General features: G+C 41.5%; 1 protein-coding gene across 10 annotated transcripts in view; it reads right to left on the bottom strand.

The window, feature by feature from the left end:
• Positions 1-1,130: 1,130 nt before the first annotated feature.
• The window catches only part of NUP98 (nucleoporin 98 and 96 precursor), a gene marked incomplete at its 3' end in the record, with an annotated part of 107,939 nt that continues 89,852 nt past the window's right edge, over positions 1,131-19,217 (bottom strand). For 4 of the 10 annotated variants that reach the window (XM_079929058.1, XM_079929060.1, XM_079929056.1 and 1 more), the window contains 8 exons: positions 18,168-18,325; positions 17,232-17,375; positions 16,320-16,462; positions 10,554-10,775; positions 8,020-8,261; positions 7,402-7,556; positions 6,225-6,336; positions 1,132-6,112 (listed from right to left, as the gene is read on the bottom strand). In XM_079929058.1, coding sequence (XP_079785184.1) covers positions 5,895-6,112; positions 6,225-6,336; positions 7,402-7,556; positions 8,020-8,261; positions 10,554-10,775; positions 16,320-16,462; positions 17,232-17,375; positions 18,168-18,325 — 1,394 coding nt within the window. Of the gene's footprint in view, positions 6,113-6,224; positions 6,337-7,401; positions 7,557-7,915; positions 8,262-10,553; positions 10,776-16,319; positions 16,463-17,231; positions 17,376-18,167; positions 18,326-19,217 lie in introns of those variants that run through there. The other 6 variants (XM_079929057.1, XM_079929059.1, XM_079929055.1 and 3 more) reach the window with 5 other exon arrangements.

Genomic DNA, 19,217 nt, shown 5'->3' with positions numbered 1-19,217 from the left:
GCGTTTCTTTTTAGGAGGATGAAAATGTTCTAAAATTGATTGTGTGGTGATGGCTGCACAACTCTGTGAATATAGCTAAACTAATTGTACGCATTAAATGGGTAATTGTATGGTATGTGAATTCTATTTCAGTAAAGCTGTTATCAAAAATATTGGGGGGGCTTCCCTGGTGGCACAGTGGTTGAGAGTCCGCCTGCCGATGCAGGGAAAACAGGTTCGTGCCCTGGTCCGGGAAGATCCCACATGCCGCAGAGCGGCTGGGCCCGTGAGCCATGGCTGCTGAGCCTGAGCATCCGGAGCCTGTGCTCCACAACGGGAGAGGCCAGAACAGTGAGAGGCCCGTGTACCGCAAAAAAAAAAAAAAAAAAATATTGGGACTTCCCTGATGGTCCAGTGGTTAGGACTCTGAGATCCCAGTGCGGGGGGCCCGGGTTTGATCCCTGGTCGGGGAACTGGATCCCACATGCTGCAACTAAGGATCCCTCGTGCCTCAGCTAAGACCCTGCGCAGCCAAATAAATTAATAAATATTAAAAAAATCATAATCCACCATGAATGAGTTAGCTGAAACAAAAACACTCATAGAAACAAGCAAGAGATCACATATTGGACATATTAATGATAATTTGAGTAGCTAATATACTTTGGGTAGTGCTCTAAGCACTTTAACATATATTAATCCATAATTCTCACAACATCCTATGAAGTAAATACTATTATTGATTCCATTTTACAAATGAGGTAACTGAGGCACAGGAAATAACTTAGCCAAGATTCCATAGGATATTCCAGTGGACCCAGGATTTGAACATAATTGGGGTAAACAGTCCATCCCTACACTACACTATACTACAATTATACTGCCTCTTTTAAAAACAACATATAAGTGTATGTAATATGATTTAAGAAATAAATGAGGACTGAAAAGTGAAAACAAGAGGACTATCAAGAATGAGTAGGTAGGGACTTTTCCCTGGTGGTCCAGTGGCTAAGTCTCTGTGCTCCCAATGCAGGGGGCCCAGGTTTGATCCCTGGTCAGTGAACTAGATGCCACGTGCTGCAACTAAGATTTCACATGCCGCAACTAAAGATCCCGCCATGTGGGAAGCCGCATGCCATGCGGCGCGGCCAAAAAACCAAACCAAAACCAAAAAAACAAAACAAAAACAAAGGAGGAAGACAAGACTTAAGAGTGAGTGGCAGGGCTCCTCTGGTGGTGCCGTGGTTGGGAATTCACCTGCCAATGTAGGGGACACGGGTTCGAGCCCTGGTCCAGGAAGATCCCACATGCCGCAGAGAAACTAAGCCCGTGTGCCACCACTACTGAAGCCCGCGCGCCTAGAGCCCGTGCTCCACAAGAGAAGCCACTGCAATAAGAAGCCCACACACCGCAACCAAGAGTACCCCCCCCACCGTAACTACAGAAAGCCCACGCGCAGCAACAAAGACCCAACACAGCCAAAAATAAAATAAATTTATTAAAAAAAAAAAAAAAGAGTGGCAGATGTTGTAGGGATGGGTGTCGGGGTAAAAGATGCATTTTTCTTTCCGTACCATTTTCTTCAGCAGTTATTCAATCTTTTGGGGGCACAAGGTTGTCTTACCCTCAAATTACATTTAAAAGCAACATTTTGCAGAATACCTTTAGGCCAAAATAAAGGCTAAATTCAAGAGTGCTTCAAAACATGGAAATATCACATACAGAGAATAGACTGGAGAGTTACAGAAAAACTGGTATGTTTACCTGAAAAAATGGTGAAATATTTCTTATAACATATTTAGTGTGTTTTAGGGTAAAAATGTTAATTTGAAAACAATAATTCTAAAAGTTGGTGGGGGGCTTCCCTGGTGGTGCAGTGGTTAAGAATCCGCCTGCCAATGCAGGGGACACAGGTTTGAGCTCTGGTCTGGGAAGATCCTACATGCTGCAGGGTAACTAGGCCCGTGCGCCACAACTACTGAGCCTGTGCTCTAGAGCCCGCGAGCCACAACTACTGAGCCCACACGCCTAGAGCCCGTGCTCCGCAACGAGAGAGGCCACTGCAGTGAGAAGCCCGCGCATGGCAACGAGGAGGGGCCCCCGCTCGCCGCAACTAAAGAAAGCCGCGCACAGCAACAAAGAAGCAAAGTAGCCAAAAATAAATAAATTTATTTAAAAAAAAAGTTGGTGGGTTATTTTTAAAAAGCCATTTTGGAAAAAAAAAGTACCTGAACAACAACTGATTTTAGTCTCTATTTTGAAAATACTGAATCATCACATATAAAAAGATAAGGAATGTGCGATGATGAAACAGTGAATCTTGGTCATGATTATTAGGTGGAAGGTTGATGGAAGCTTTAGAAAGGGTGAATCAGGCTGACAACACCTGAATCAACAATCTTAACATCACTAGAAGTAGAACAGCGAGACAGTGTCTTCCGTAGTGATGAAACACAGCACCACCTATGAGAAGGACCCTGAATCTAATCAAGTCTCTAGATCTAACCAGTGGTATACAGCAAGTAAGGGAGGTAGAGGCGCAATCAGCCAAATCTAGAAGCCCCTGGCCCTCTATGCTAAAGGATGAATGTCCCAGGTACTTCATCAAATAAAGGGCATTTAAAAAAGGAGAGAGGAGAACTGTTAATAGATTAAAAGAGACTTAAGAGACTTATCAGCCAAATGCAAGTGTGGACTCTGTTTAGATCCTGATTTAATTTAAACAAATCAACTGTAGTAAGATTTTACTTTTGAGACAACTGGGGAATTCGAAAATGCAGAGAGTATTAGTTAATATTTTGGAATTATTGTTAATTTTGTTAGGTACGACAATGGTATTGTGATTATATTTATAAAAATTTATCTTAGAAATGCTTAGGTATTGATGAAATGATGATCTCCCTTAGAAATACCATGGTGAGGGACTTCCCTGGTGGCACAGTGGTTAAGAATCCGCCTGCCAATGCAGGGGACACGGGTTTAAGCCCTGGTCCGGGAAGATCCCACATGCTGCAGAGCAACTAAGCCCGTGTGCCACAACTACTGAGCCTGCGCTCTAGAGCCCGCAAGCCACAACTACTGAAGCCCACGTGCCTAGAGCCCGCGCTCTGCAGCAAGAAAAGCCACCGCAATGAGAAGCCCACACACCACAATGAAGAGTAGCCCCCGCTCGCTGCAACTAGAGAAAGCCCACGCACAGCAACGAAGACCCAATGCAGTCAAAAATAAATTAAAAAAAAAAAAAAAGAAAGAAATACCATGGTGGGTGCGTGGGTAGGAGTAAGAATGGGGGTAAAGATATTAAATAAGATTGAAAAACCGAGACATCATTTTAGTTTTGCATGGGTGAAAATTTCTACAATAAAAGATTTTTAAAAACCCTTAGGAAAGCATAAGAAATGAATGTTTAAAGCAGAAATGAATATATTACAATACAGAACTCCAATAAAACTGTTACGTCTGAGAGCTGGTTCTCTGAAAGACAACAAATTTAAAAAATCTGAAATAATTCCCTGGGAATACAAAGTAACAAAACAAGTCAAACAGCTAAAAAAGACCAGCTAGCCTGCAGGTCTTGGCTCTGCTAATCCAACATTTAATCTCCAGACCTCTATTAACTTTGATTTTGGCATTATTCCAGCATTCTGCTGAGGAAATACTTTGAACATTGTATGAGGTTGTGGATTCCACAGATCTGTTGAGTTTTGAGACAACTGGTTCTTATTTTTATATTTTTGAGAAACTTAAATTTTTAAAAATATGTTTCAATGGGATTTTGAAATATAGAAGAGACCGCTTATCATCTTTATTGTTCACTTTAACTGTAAGTCTATTCTCTGTGACGCAAATAGCTGCTGTGATAAATATTTGACTTACAGGTTTTTTTTTTTTTTTTTTTAAAGGAAATACCTAAGAGGAAATACTGCCCATATTCACAGTGCTTAACATTTCTAAAGGTAAACCACTTCTAAAGCACTCACTTTTCACAAAACACCTCTGGTGAGGAACGCAGAACAAATTCTTTGCTCTAAGTCCAGCAAATGCTCCGTGACTCGCTCAGGTTCACAGTCAGTCAGTAATGGTGGGAGATTCCCAGCTGAGTAACCCTTATCCTCAGGGGCCCAAATTAAAGGGAAGCCCCAGCCACTGCTTGCTCATCTCATCGATGTCCCAGAAATCTTTGGCCTAATCCTCATTGGAAATTGCTCATATCTTCAATTTAACACAACCAACCAACCAACCTACTCATCAGCCTCATTTGATCCCTCTCAAGCACAGCTCTGTGAAGCAGCAACATCAGGGATCATTATCTCTTTTACACAATGGAAGCTGAAAGATGAAGTGCCAAGGTTTAAAAACAAAAACCCCAGAGCAGAGAGGCTTTGAATACTAAGTATATACCACTGGGCAATTTGAAACCCTGCCCCATTCCCCACTAGGAATCCAAGCGCATAAAAATAAATGTATAGCAGTCAGGATCCATCAATAATCTCAACCCCCTCACCCCAAAATTGACCCTTATAAACCTAGCCTTGATCTAGTCTGCAACTATTCTCTCATTAACCCACGGCCAGTCTCTCTTTAGAGTGCAAATCAAACAAGGCCACCATAAAGCTCCTTGGGACAAGGCTCAAAACCACAAAAGGAAAGCCAATACCAGGAATGCTATAAACATTTCATTTTATTTATTTTTTTTAAGAAAGTAGCTTCAGAAAAAGAGGAAAATAATCTAGGTCATATATATATATATATATATATATATATATATATATATATATATATATATATATATATATACTTTTTAATAAAATCCTTTCTGTAATCTTCATGCATGAAGACCCAGGGAGGCATGCCATGTTGTCTGTGACAGCCCTCACACCGCAGTCTCAGACCATTACCTGGGGCTCCCCACAGCTGTGGGCAGCAGTGTAGCAAAAGCCCCCTGCCTCCCCCTGAAGCCCAGATCCTTGCCTGCCTCAGTGATGGTTTCACCATCTGGGACTGTAAATGGAGGGTGGGAAATGCTCTGGGCTAGAGTGGGAGGGACAGGGAGGGCTACCCAACCTGCCATGTTTCATCCAAACTCTTCAGGCAAATCCAGACAGGAGGCCTAGCAAGATGACTGAAAACCAGGCACCAAACTGAATTCTGGGAGTTTCCCAGAGATGTGTGATCTGGTACCAAGAGCTCCTGCACGGGGAAGGTTTGGTGTTCACAGAACATTCAAGGCAGGAAGAACAATCAAGCCTTGAAGCCCCACCCCTCGATGGCAGGCACTCACTTCTACCCTAAATGGGTCAGAAAGACCCTGTTCTGCCTCCTAATTCAGTCCAACTCTCTTCTGACGCCAAAAGTCAGTGTTAATCAACAACCTACTTCAGAGACAGATTCTCCTTCCTTCTGTGGATAGTTTACTTGTTAAGAGAGGACAGTCCTAGGTCAACACATTTGTCCCATCACCTGTCCCACTCCTTCTAAAGAGTCCTAGTATAAAAGGGCAGGAGTAGGAGTAGGAGTAGGGTAGCAGTTTGGCATCGAGTCACAAGATCCAGAATGGCTGACAGAGGAAAAGCATTCCCTGGTTCTTAGGGGGTGCGGGAATTCTGCCAAAGGTGCTTTACCGACGCTTTACTGACCATTTACAAAAAGAAAGGGGAAAAAAAAAAAAAGAATAGTCTTCAGGATGGTAAAAAAGAGACTTGGATCCTTTTTTGGGGGTTCCAAAAGCCCTTATGCTGTGTTTAGTATTAAGAAAGCCGTGAACAACTGGAGGTTGCTGCTTGGGCAGCAGGAAGGGAGGGTGGATTCCATGGCCAACCCAGAGAATGGCAAATGGTGCCAATCAACTCAACGTAGGGGACCTCTGCGTAGTGAGTGTGAATCGGCATGTGAGTGTGGTGCGCGGAGGCTGGGGCTCACTGGCTCCCCACAGTCAGTTCCCGCAGGTAGGACTGTGTGAGACTGCGCAGTTCCTCCAAGGCATAGTCCTCAGGCATGGGGAGCCGGCCAATGTGGGGAGCCAACAGGCGCAAAGGGACTCGCTGAGGGTCTGGCGTTGAGTCGGAGGTTGCATCAGGGGCATGCTGAAGGCTCAGTACCACCCGCAGCAGGTTGGCTACACGTTTGGCCATGTCTGGAGAAAGAGAGCAGAGTAAGCACCAAAGGACTGGGGGTGAGGTGTGGTTATAATAATCATAAAGACAGGCAATGAGCAGGCAGGAAGGGGGAGGAGGCGAGAGGCTGACCTGACTGAGCCAGGCGATCCTTGGCATTGTAACACTGGATCTGCTCTATCCGGTTGCACAGTGAGGTCACTTTGGTATGTAACTGCTCTAGCTCATAACCTGAGCAATCCACCTACAAAGAAGCAGAGGAACCAATTAGGCCAAGAGGAGCTCCCATCACTCCAATCCTACCCACAGACTGACTATGCAACACTCTGAAACAAGAGTGAGGTGAGGGAGGGGAAAACCCAAGAAGCTGGCCGGCAGTGCCATGTCACCACCATCCAGCCTAGTCGCTGAGGATAAGACGAGACCTTAGCAATTATACACAACAGGAAAACAATATAGTGTACAGGGCCTAGGACTGGGCAAGTCTTGAAATCACCATTCGTGAACCATGTAACTATCAGGCTTTAACACTGCACCAAAAATCTACATAAATCTGGGTTCACAAACATGGTATTGATTTCTTAAGAGCACACAGTGAGAGGTGGAGCCCAAGCCAGCACTTAATTTAAGTCTCCTGACTCCAACTAAGAATCAGCATTTAATTATGCAGATATTAACAGGAATTGTGGCTTTGTTAACAACAGAAATCAATTACTTTCATGCCAAATGTTATGTGAAACATCCTCACCAAATCTCTGACCTTACTTTATCTCTCAACCCTAAGCTTCTCATTTAAAACTAGGGGAAAAGATGAGAACAAGGGGAGGAGACTGACTATGGACAAGGCTTAGGAATGTCCATTGTACACACTACTTGGCAATAAGCACCAAAAAACGTTTTAAAGTTTTGATAGAGCTGTCATAGTAACTACATCAAATTAGCTTCATCAAAATATCCCTCCTGGGCTTCCCTGGTGGCGCAGTGGTTGAGAGTCCGCCTGCCGATGCAGGGGACACGGGTTCGTGCCCCGGTCCGGGAAGATCCCACGTGCCGCGGAGCGGCTGGGCCCGTGAGCCATGGCCGCTGAGCCTGCACGTCCGGAGCCTGTGCTCCGCAACGGGAGCGGCCACAACAGCGAGAGGCCCACGTACCGCAAAAAAAAAAAAAAAAAAAAAAAATCCCTCCTACACTGACAGTGCTATCTCTGCCAATGAGTTTTTCAAGTCGTTGCTCAAGCCTTTGGAGGTCGCTATGGCTCTGTGGGCCAGGGAAAGGGGAAACTAGGCCGTGGTTTAAGGAACTCAGGCACCTGCTGTATATGATGGAGCATTTCGATGACCCGAATGTAGTCCAGGTAAACAAGCCCAGATGTCTCCCAGTCCTGGATTAGGCTGCTGCGCTCCGGGGGTGCCAGGTCTTCCAAGAACCCCTTCAGGTAGTCATAGTTCTCGTTAATAATGGCATCTGAAGAAACAAAATATTGACCAAAAGTGCACAAAGGAAGGACATGGCAGAAAGATCTAAGACAGGAAGAAAGGGAAAATTATGTTGGGTCAGACTTGAGAATTACAGTAGAATATTTTGAAATTCTCTTAAGAAAACTGTGAAGAATTTCTGGCTTCAGTTTCCCAAACAGATATTTCTGGTGTTGCTGAATAAAACTCCCTAAATAAACAAAGAGTTTAACATAATTAGTGAATATCAAGAATATTCCTGGCAAATGGGAATGTAACAATATTGCTGTTGACCCCGCCCCTCACCCTTACCAAGCATCTTCTGCACAGAGAGCTTTTACAAAGTGTGATCTGATTCAAGTCTGCCATACCCTGTTCTGATCATCATTTCTGGCCTGACTCATCATGGGCTCAGAGACTGGAAGAATTGGGGGTAATTCCAGGAGACACAGGCCCTAGTCTGAAGCACTCACCAGAAGCTAAGTGCTGGATGACGAGTTTGTGGCAGCGGTTCCAGTGCCCCGCTTTAAATAAATAGAGGGCCTCCAAGTGCCTGTCGGATTCCATGTGTGCTCGCACTGCTTTGGCCTCATGAATCCACTCAGCAGGCACACAGAGCTTCTCCGTCAGGAAAATCTCCTTAGCCCACGATTCAGGGGTCTCCAACAGTTGGCAGTGCCGCGTAAGCAGCTCTCGAACAGCCTTCTCACGCATGCTATAGGAGGAAAGGTCAGCTGGGATAAATCTCATTCTCACTGATGGAGAAGGCTGCCTCAGACAGCTCACAGTGGCCCATGAGGCAGTCTCTTAAACTGCAGGTCCTGACCCTTAGCGGATCACCTCAAACTTCACTTAAAAAGCTATCACACCAGCATTAATTTTTAAAATGAAACAGAATAGAAGCATTCTGTAAAAACATTATATTTTCATGGTCAAAAAAGTCTGAAAACGAATACTCTTGGGAAGGTTGCCCACTACCCTGAAAAGGTTTTCTCCTGACTCGGCTCATTTCTTTCCTTTTTAAAAATTTTATTGGAGTACAGCTGATTTACAATGTTGTGTTAGTTTCAGGTGTACAGCAAAGTGATTCAGTTATACATGTACATATATTCATTCTTTTTTAGATTTTTTTCTCATACAGGTTATCACAGAATATTGAGTAGAGTTCCCTGTGCTCTACAGTAGGTCCTTGTTGTTTATCGATCTTATATATAGTAGTGTGTGTGTGTTCATCCCAGTAGGCTCATTTCTTTGTTTCCTTTCTCTAACAGGAGATGAAGGACTGGGATAGGGGAATTCTAGATCCACCGAGCACTCTGCAGTTTATTTCTAACCTCCTCCCTGCCCTCTGTCTCACGTGGTCAATGCAAGAAAACAAAGTAGTTTTTAAACATAAGGTCTCTTCCAGGTCGTTTTTTCCCTTAAAAGTCATCGGCCTTCCTAATTCATTTTCTCTTTACTGCTAGACTTAGGCTAAACTCAATCTTTCTGCTCTCAAGGCCACTTAAATAGAGTCCTTCTATGTCTGGGCCAAAGGATCAGTCATTTTAATTTCAGATCAAAGCTATTCTCCTCATCTTAGATTCTTTTCTCAACTCCTAGCTTTTTCAAAGGACTCCCAATCTCATGACAACTGCCTCCTTTTTTCCTCCCCTTTAGGAAATAGGATCTGCTTTCCCACAGCCAATCATCAATCATCCCATCAGCCAGCCTTTTACCACGTGAAATTCTCCATGAGTGTGTTTAAATAAACTCAGAGGAAAATTCTGGGATCATTTTGTTTCCTGGTAAGGAGCAAGAGGAAAGAGAAATTCCTTAAAAGTAAGGTTGTGCTGGATGCTTTACACTTTTAATTCCACAGTCACCTTTGAATAGAGATTAATATTGAAAAAAACTGAGGTCTAGAGAGTGTCTTTACTCAAAGTCAAAAGTGAAGTAAGCTCTACCTTAGGTCAAAGTGAGTACATGGTGGAGCCAGAATTTAGAAAGCTCTGACTACAAAACAACTTCTTTCCACACCCTAAGACATGACAGATAGTACAGTACAATGATCAAGAGCACAGACTCTGGGTGTCTTGAGTTGAAAGGCTCACTCTGCCATTTAGTACCTATGTGACCTTGAACAAAAGTTACCTAATCTCTCTATCCCTTGGGTTGCTCATCTATAAAATAGATAGTAAGAGTGTCTCATAGGTTCATTATGAGCATTCAATGAGTTAATATATTTAAAGTACTTGCAACAGTGTATAAAGATATATAAAAGCATTATATAACAAAGTATTATATAAATGTTTTTGTTCTTAGTGTTATGCCATGCTGCTACCATTAACAAAAAACCTCCAACTTCATCTCATTCAAAGCATGGAACAGAGATGTTTCTCTGGTTTTTGTTCAGCACAAAGAACCAAAACATTACACATCTAAGCAAGATTGTATTGGTAAATAGGTAAATACAACACTATCAAACTTGAGGGATAGGGGTGGGTGGATGGAAAGGGAAGGGCCAGTAAAGAAAAAGCAGGGGCCCTCCCTGCCAACCATTACTCCACAGATCCAACTCGGACAGCACTATTTCTGCATAATTCTAAACATGCCACATTCAAGGAATCTGTGCCTAGTTAATGGGGTTTCTCCACCCGGGCATATCTTTCCTTCCCACTTAATTATTTCCTATACCAATTTTACACGTACTTTGAATCTTATCTCTAGAGAGACTCAGAGATTCTGCAGTTCACAGAGATCTCTTCTCCCTTCTCGGACCATTGGGAGGCCTTATGATAAATAGCACGATTTGGCACTTAATCAAAGGCAATCTTTCTAACGTGTTCACATGAATACAGAGACAGTCTGGGCTGCAGGTTGAACTGTCTTAAGGGTTATCACAAGGCTGGACCCAAAAATACATTCTAAACACTTACTTGCTGAACTGAACCCTAAGAGACTGCTTCCTTTGGCATTGCCCTGTAGCGCTGGATGCAACCAGTGTGTTTGATGGCTTCTCACTCACCTTGAGTTGTCAATGTGCAGGAGGACAAAGATGGCCCACTCCCAGAGTCCCTCACTTTCCAGCTGGCCAGCATAACTGGCCTGCAGCACACCCTCACACTGCTCTGAGAGATGGGTGTAGTTAAGAGCCCGTAGCACCTCCCACAAGTGCCAGCTTAGACGGTAGTCCAAAGGATCTGCTGTTATGCTTCGAGGCTCCAGCAGCTGGTTGAGATCATAATGTCTGCAAAGGAGAATGTGCTGAGAGTTACCAAACCCAGCTAGCAGACCACCTGTACTGGACGAGTCAACTGTCTCAGCTACAGCTTACAAAACAATAAAGGCAGGCAGCCAGGAGCAGAAGCATCATAAGCCTTATAGTCTTCCTCCTCTAGGTTCAGCCACATTACCGATCTACCAAAAACCAAGGCACTTCATCTTCGGTGGCTCTTCTACCAGGTTTGCTGGTAGTTGTTTGGTCTATTTTTACCATCCTGGTACAGGGAGTCTTCACAACTCTCTCCCTTCCATTCTTTCACTGTAGTATCAATTACTTTTCTTAACGATTTAAAAAATACATGTTAATTCAAAAAGAGACATGTACCACAATGTTCACTGCAGCACTATTTACAATTGCCAGGACATGGAATGTCCATCAACAGATGAATGGATAAAGATGTGGCACATATATACAATGGAATATTACTCAGCCATAAAAAGAAATGAAACTGAGTTATTTGTAGTGAGGTGGATGGACCTAGAGTCTGTCATACAGAGTGAAGTAAGTCAGAAAGAGAAAAACAAATACCATATGCTAACACATATATACAGAATCTAAAAAAAAAAAAAGGTACTGATGAACCTAGTTGCAGGGCAAGAATAAAGATGCAGACATAGAGAATGGACTTGAGGACATGGGGTGGGAAGGGGAAGCTGGGGCAAAGTGAGAGTAGCATCGATATATATATACTACTGAATGTAAAATAGTTAGCTAGTGGGAAGCAGTCGCGTAGCACAGGGAGATCAGCTCGGTGCCCTGCAATGACCTAGAGGTGTGGGATAGGGAGGATGGGAGGGAGGGAGACGCAAGAGGGAGGGGATATGGGGACATATGTATGCATACGGCTGATTCACTTTGTTGTACAACAGAAATTAACACAGTATTGTGAAGCCATTAGACTCCAATAAAGATCTATCAAAAAATATATATATAAGTTATTTAGTATCTTTCAGGTTGTTTTACTATCTGAAGTTGCTGGAATGCTACTTCACCTGTTTGTTTGACCAGCTAACTAGTCTTTTTTGTTGTTGTTTTATTTTTTTAAATTCAGATTTATTTATTCATTTATTTTGGCTGCCCTGGATCTTCGTTGCAATGCATGGGCTTCTCTAGTTGTGGCAGACGGGCTTAGGTGCCCAGTGGCAGGTGGGATCTTAGTTCTCTGACCAGGGACTGAACCTGGGCCCCCTGCGTCGGGAGTGTGGAGTCTTAACCACTGTACCATTAGGGAAGTCCCAATAGCTAACCAGTCTTGATGGTTATTTCCTTCTATGGCTTATAAATCTTACTTTTGATTTTGTCTACAGTATGTATTATTCTTTATATAGAAATCCAGGTTTGAAAGTCTCCCTACAGACTTTCACTTTTTTTTCTGCTGAGCGCCCAGGGACTTCAAAGACTCTGGACCAGTTTATGTGTTATGTTCTTAGCTTCCAAGTCCCAGACCATAAGAAGAGTAAGAACTAAGATCCCACACCTAAAAGTTTTAAAGATCTGGGCCTTGATTACCAACCAAAACTTTTCCCTTTCACCTAAGATCCCAGACATTTTACAAGTTCCTAACACCTCCCCAAGTAATGAGTAGTTTTTCTTGACCGGTGCTGTCAAACTGAACTCTGTGTGATGATGGAAATGTTCTATAATCTGCCTTGACCAATAAGATAGCCACTAGCCACATTAAACACTTGAAATATGGCTAGTGTGAATAAGTAATTATATTTAAAAACTAATTTAAAGTAGTATTATGAGAATAGCGGCCATTATACAGTGCAGTTCCTTACAGTTTACGTAAGGGTTTTAGTCATAGCAATTCTACCTTACATGAGAAGAACACTTTATTATCTCATTCAGGCTTTGGTTTCTCTATTTCTGACACTTTGAGATATATACTTTTCTTCCTCTTCCTTTTTTCTTTTTTTTTGACATTAAAAAAATTGACATACAGGGCTTCCCCTGGTGGCGCAGTGTCCGCCTGCCGATGCGGGGGACACGGGTTCGTGCCCCGGTCCGGGAGGATCCCACATGCCACGGAGCGGCTGGGCCCATGAGCCATGGCCACTGGGCCTGTGCGTTCGGGGCCTGTGCTCCGCAACGGGAGGGGCCGCGGCGGTGAGAGGCCCGCGTACCGCAAAAATAAATAAATAAATAAGAAAAATTGACATACAATAAACTGTACATATTTAGAATGTACAATTTTCATAAGTTTAAACATATATATACACCTGTGAAACAACCACCAAGGTCAAGATAACAAGCATACCCATCACCTCCAAAAGTTTCCTTAAGTCCCTCTGTGATCCCTCTCTCCTGCCCCTCCCTACACCTACCCTTCCCAGGCAACCACTGATCTTTCTATCATTATAGATTAGTTTGCATTTTCCAGAGTTTTACATAAATTAGAATCAAGCAGTAGGTACATTTTTGGGGGTATTTTTTTTTCTCACCGCTTCAAAAATAAGTAAAAGTATTTTGTGATTCACCATGCTGTTGCATTTTATCAACAGTTCATTCTTTCTTACTGCTGAGATAGTATTCCATTGTATAGATGTACCACAATTTGCTTATCTAATCACCTGTTGATGGAAATTTGGGTTGTTTCCTGTTTTGGACCTTTACAAATAAAGCTGCTATCAACATATAAACAGACATATGTTTTCATTCCTCTTGGGTAAATACCTACGAGTGGAATGGCTGGATCATATGTATGTAGCCGTATGTTTAACTTTTTAAGCCGCCAAACTGTTTTTCCAAGTGCCAGTATTATTTTACATTTTCCCCCAGTAGGGTTGAGAATTCCAAATGTTCCGCTTCCATGATGACATTTGGTGCAGGTGTCTTAATTTTTAGCCATTCTAATAGATGGGTAGTGGCATCCCATGACGGCTTTAATTTGCATGTCCCTGATGTCTACTGATAAAAACTTTTCATGGGCTTTATATGTACGTCCTCTTTGGGGAAGCATCCCTTTAAATATTTTTCCCAATTTTTAAATTGGATTGTTTTCTTATTATTGAGTTCAGAGAGTTCTTTACATGCTCTGGATAAAAGTCCTTTATCAGATATATGAATTGCAAGTATCTTCTCCCAATTTGTGGCTCATCTTTTCATTCTCTTAACAGTCTGTCTAATGAGTAGTAGTTTTTAATTTTGTTAAAGTCCAGTTTATCAATTTTTTCTTTTATGGATGTGTTTGGTATCTAAGAAATCTTTGCCTAACCCACAGTTGCAAAGATTTTCTTCTAAGAGGTTATTGTTTTAAGTTTGACATTTAGGTTTATGATTCATTTTGAGCTAGTTGACTAATTGAGATAACCAATGAAACCAAAAGCTGGAGACAGACTAATCAAGAGAAAAAGAGAGAAGACACAAATACCAATATCATGGAAGAAAGAGACACAGCCACACATCCTACAGACATTAAAAAAGAATAAGGGGGCTTCCCTGGTGGCGCAGTGGTTAAGAGTTCGCCTGCTAATGCAGGGGACATGGGTTTGAGCCCTGGTTCGGGAGGATCCCACATGCCACGGAGCAGCTAAGCCCGTGTGCCACGACTACTGAGCCTGCGCTCTGGCGCCCGCGAGCCACAACTACTGAGCCCACGTGCTGCAACTACTGAAGCCTGTGCGCCTAGAGCCCGTGCTCTGCAACGAGAGAGGCCACCGCAATGAGAAGCCCGTGCACCGCAATGAAGAGTAGCCCCCGCTTGCTGCAACTAGAGAAAGCCCGCATGCAGCAACAAAGACCCAATGCAGCCAAAAATGAATAAATAAATAATTTAAAAAAATGAATAAGGAGGGACTTCCCTGGTGGCTCAGTGGTTAGAATCTGCCTGCTAATGCAGCGGACACGGGTTCGACCCCTGGTCCAGGAAGGTCCCACATGCCACGAAGCAACTAAGTCCGTGTGCAACAACTACTGAAGCCCGTGTGCCTAGAACCCGTGGCTCCGCAATAAGAGAAGCCACCAAAATGAGAAGCCCGCGCACCACAACGAAGAGTAGCCCCTGCTCGCCACCAACTAGAGAAAGCCCGCATGCAGCAACAAAGACCCAACGCGGTCAAAAATGAGTGAATGAATGAATAAATAAATAAAAGAATATAGAAATGTTATAAAGAACTTTATGCTAATAAATTTGGTGACTTTGGTGAAACAGACAAATTCCTTAGGAAAAACAAATGAGCAAAACTGACTCAAGAATAAATAGAAAACCTCGACAGCTCTGTATCTATTAAAGAAACTGATTTTATAGTTTAAAAACTTCAATAAATTGGACTTTATAAAAATGTAAAACTTCTGTGCCTGTGTATTGGGAGAAAATAATTGCAAAAACACATTTATAATAAAGGACTTGCATCCTAAATATATAAAGAACTATTACAACACAATAACTATTAGGCGACCCTATTAAAAAAAGGGGGGCAAAAGGTTTCTAATAGATTTCAACAAGGAAGATATATAGATAGATGGTAAATAAGCACATGAAAAAATGCCTGCCACCATTAGGCATTAGGGAAATGCAAATTAAAACACAATTTTAATTATGTGTATTTTACCACAATAAAAGGCTGTATTATTCTATAATTTATATAGTTAATTTAAAAAAGTATTTAAATAAAGAAATGAAATGAGATGTGAGCTAATACTTTTGACTGGAGAAAACCACTCAGTGTTTCTGATAAGGTAAAAAGACAGCTCTGAGATAGTTTTGATTATCTGATTAGATATCATAGCATGTTATTATATTAATTTCTTATTAAGCACACAAAAAATGACACACCACTATGTGCCCACTAAAATGGTAAAATTTTAAAAGCTGACAATACCAAGTTTTGAAGAGGATATGGAGCAATTACAGATCTTGGTGGGAATGCAAAATGATACAAACATTTTTAGATACAAATGTTCATAGCAGCTTTATTCTTAACAGCCCAAAACAAGAAAACTGTCCATTAACAAATGAATAAATAAATAAATTTCTGATACACATATTAACATGGATAAATCTCAGAATCACTATGCTGGGTAAAAGAAGCCAGGCACAAAAGATAACATACAGAATGATCCCAATTACATAAAATTCTATAACAGCAAAACTAATCTACAGTAATGAAAAGTCAGTCAGTAGCTGTCTGTGGTGTAGACTGATTGCAAAGGGACATGAGGTAACTTTTTGAGGGTAATGTACATGTTACCTTGATAGTGATGGTAGTTAGATTACATTAAAACATATCAAACCACAAATTCATTATGTGTAAAACTGTATCTCATTGAAGTTGATTAAAATAATTTTTAGATTTTTAAAAAACAATTTCATTTAAGTATAGTTGATTTAAAATGTGAATTTTTAGATTTCTAATTCCAGTTCCCATGCTCTTTGCACTCAATTACTGTAAGTTATATTTTGGTAATTTATATAGACTTAGGGCAATTTGACCACATATAAAAGGGAAAGGACTCCCTAGGGTTCATGGAACCCTCGAGTGACTGTAACATATGGCTCTGATTTACCTGTCACTATAGAGTTTTAGAAGGTGAAAGCAGACATCTTGAAGAGGTCTCTGTGAGTCTTGCTCCTCCTCTACCACAAAGCCAGAGTCCTCCAGGTATGAGGGAAGTGGGCAGCAGGCATATCTGTCACCCTCAGAGGTATTCTGAAGAATTTGATAAAACAATACATCAGCTGCTAGTATGTTTCACTAGATTCTACTGTGTCTCAGTTACTCAGATGTGTATTAAGAATGGTGCGACATCCTCTAAAGGAGTGTTTCAAGGATTTTAAACTTATTTTGATCAGTGACATATTCCACCTGCCTTCAATGGACTGGCAAAGACCTCAGACAGCTCTAACCCCACCACCTTTCTTGCCACAATTCTTATTACACTCAATTTTTTTTAGTGTTCTCTTTTTCCTGACAAATACTTATAATTCTGGCAAATGATATCAAAGACAATAAAAATGAACAGTAAGAGAAGAACCAAATAATGGCATTAAAAACATTAATAATCCTTTAACCTCCAAATGGACAAGGAATATGAAATATAGTGATATTTAGAGGCAAATTTCAGACCTGCTAATTTGGGGCTATAATAAACACGAGGTCAGGCTGTATCTCAGGGAATTCCTGAAGGAATAAGACAGCATTAGGAATGAAGAAAAACCCTCCAATGTTGAGGCAGGAAAACAGCAGTAAGAAAATAAACTGTGGAAACTCATCGTATTAAACAAAATAGAAGCAGAAACTTGAAGAAGTTTCCCATCAGATTTCCTGTGTCCATTTCAATTCTATGGTACTTTTCAAAAAGCAGTTAGGAAAAAGTATTATGAAATGTGATTTGATGGTTTTTTCTCTGTAGTACTTTTCTGGCAAAAACAGAAATCCTACCAGGACTCTTTTGTTTGGCTATACTGGATACATATACCTGAAATGCTTCTTCATACATGCTGAGTGCCTTGGAAATGGAGGCTGTTGGTGGGAGCAAATACCAAAGATGGATAGCCAGGGACCTTTTCCAATCCAACTGTGAGCACACATTGATTTGCTTCTGCTCTGAGAGCTGCCATACCTACAGGAGACAAAATCACCATCACAGCTCTAAATTATACATTACCTTGTTATTGGCCAGGCCTGCACGTTGCTCACTTACTCAAGTTGATTCTAAATGATTTAAATAGCAGTGTTAATGATCCGGATATAAAATACACAGTCCCTTCGTGGCAGGTGATAGGGTGGACTTAGACAGTAAGTGCTGAGAAGAGGTGAGAACCACTCATTGACCACAGCTGCCAACTTTAAGATGTGAATAAATTCTGATTAGTGATTTCATTTTTGGAAATTGACTTTAAGATGGCAAGCAAAATGGGCAGGCAGCAAGAAAACTGGCTTAAAGTAATTATGATACATCATTCATAAAATGGAAGAGAAGTGGCTATTGAAAGAAGAGAGGCCACACAACATGAAAAATGATCATATTCAGTAAGTTAAAAAAAAGGTTGCAGAACTGCTACATATAATTCATTTTATTTGAATATATAACAAGTGTAAATATGCACACATATATGTCAAAATAGACTTAAAATGTGTCTAGAAAGACAGACAATGAATTATGTTGTTTATCACTATGATATGGGATATGGTGAATTTTAACATTTTAATTTCTATATAACCAGTATTTCTTCCCCACAATGTACATGTTGTACATTTAAAATTTGAAAATATTTCTGCTAAAAGTTAAATACAAGTTGCTTAGTTATATGTAATAGTGTACAATTTACAAAGATAGCTCTTTGCCTTAACCTCAAGCAATCCTGAACCTATGAGAAAATTTATGTAAGTTTATGAGAAAAGAGAAAAATACCGGTTTTCCAGCCAAGAGGGCAAAGATACGCAGTCTCTCCTCCTGGATGAAACAGTCAGCCTGGAGCTGATGCCAATCTACCAGCTGCATAGTAAGCAGCTCCCGGACCGACTGGCTGCCAACCAACTGGGATAAAAGAAGGGCAAGACGATGATCACCTACAAGAGAAACAGTTCTCTGGTGATACTGAGAATTTACAGACTTGGGAAAACACTTGGGGGCATTATTTTATTTCTTCTGGCCCTCAAGAAACACCTCTGACTGCTCTCTGCAGTAGTGCTAAAATACTGATCAAGAACTTAACGTTTTTGGCTTGGGTAGAAAACCTTCAAAGTATTGTAGCTTAAACTAATTACATATAGATTATATAGTACACAGAGTTCAGTGTCAGATCTACTATTATTTCTGTGACCCTACACAAGGTACCTCATCTGTAAAATGAAGGGAAGTATCATTTGATCAAAGGTCTATAGTGAAAACTGAGATGACATAACTGTAAACATGCCCAACTAGCAGGTACTATATAATGACACTGAGAAATGGCAAACTCAAACCTAGAGGAAAAACAAATGTATGATATAAAGAAAATGGTTGAGTCTTTCACTCTCTAGAGTCCAGTATCTCTTTTAATAAAAAATTTTAAGTACAAAGGCTTGAGGCAATAAAAAAATTCTAGGGACTTCCCTGGTGGCGCAGTGATTAAGAATTGGACTGTCAATTCAGGGGACATGGGTTCAAGCCCTGGTCCGGGAAGATCCCACATGCCGCGGAGCAACTAAGCCTGTGCACCTCAACTACTCAGCCTGCACTCTAGAGCCCGCGAGCCTCAACTACTGAGGCCCGCGCGCGTGCTTAGAGCCCATGCTCCACGACCAGAAGCCACTGTAATAAGAAGCCCGTGCACCACAACGAAGAGTAGCCCCCGCTCACAGCAACTAGTGAAAGCCCACGCGCAGCAACAAAGACCCAACACAGCCAAAAAATAAATAAATAGATAGATAGATAAATAAAATTTATCTAAGGTTATAAAAGGAAAACTGGAAGACAGAG

This window comes from Stenella coeruleoalba (genome assembly GCF_951394435.1).
Source record: "Stenella coeruleoalba genome assembly, chromosome: 8".
In the NCBI taxonomy this organism is placed as follows: Eukaryota; Metazoa; Chordata; class Mammalia; order Artiodactyla; family Delphinidae; genus Stenella; species Stenella coeruleoalba.
The sequence above is the reverse complement of the archived record's forward strand: the minus strand, read 5'-3'. Positions and strand labels throughout refer to the sequence as shown.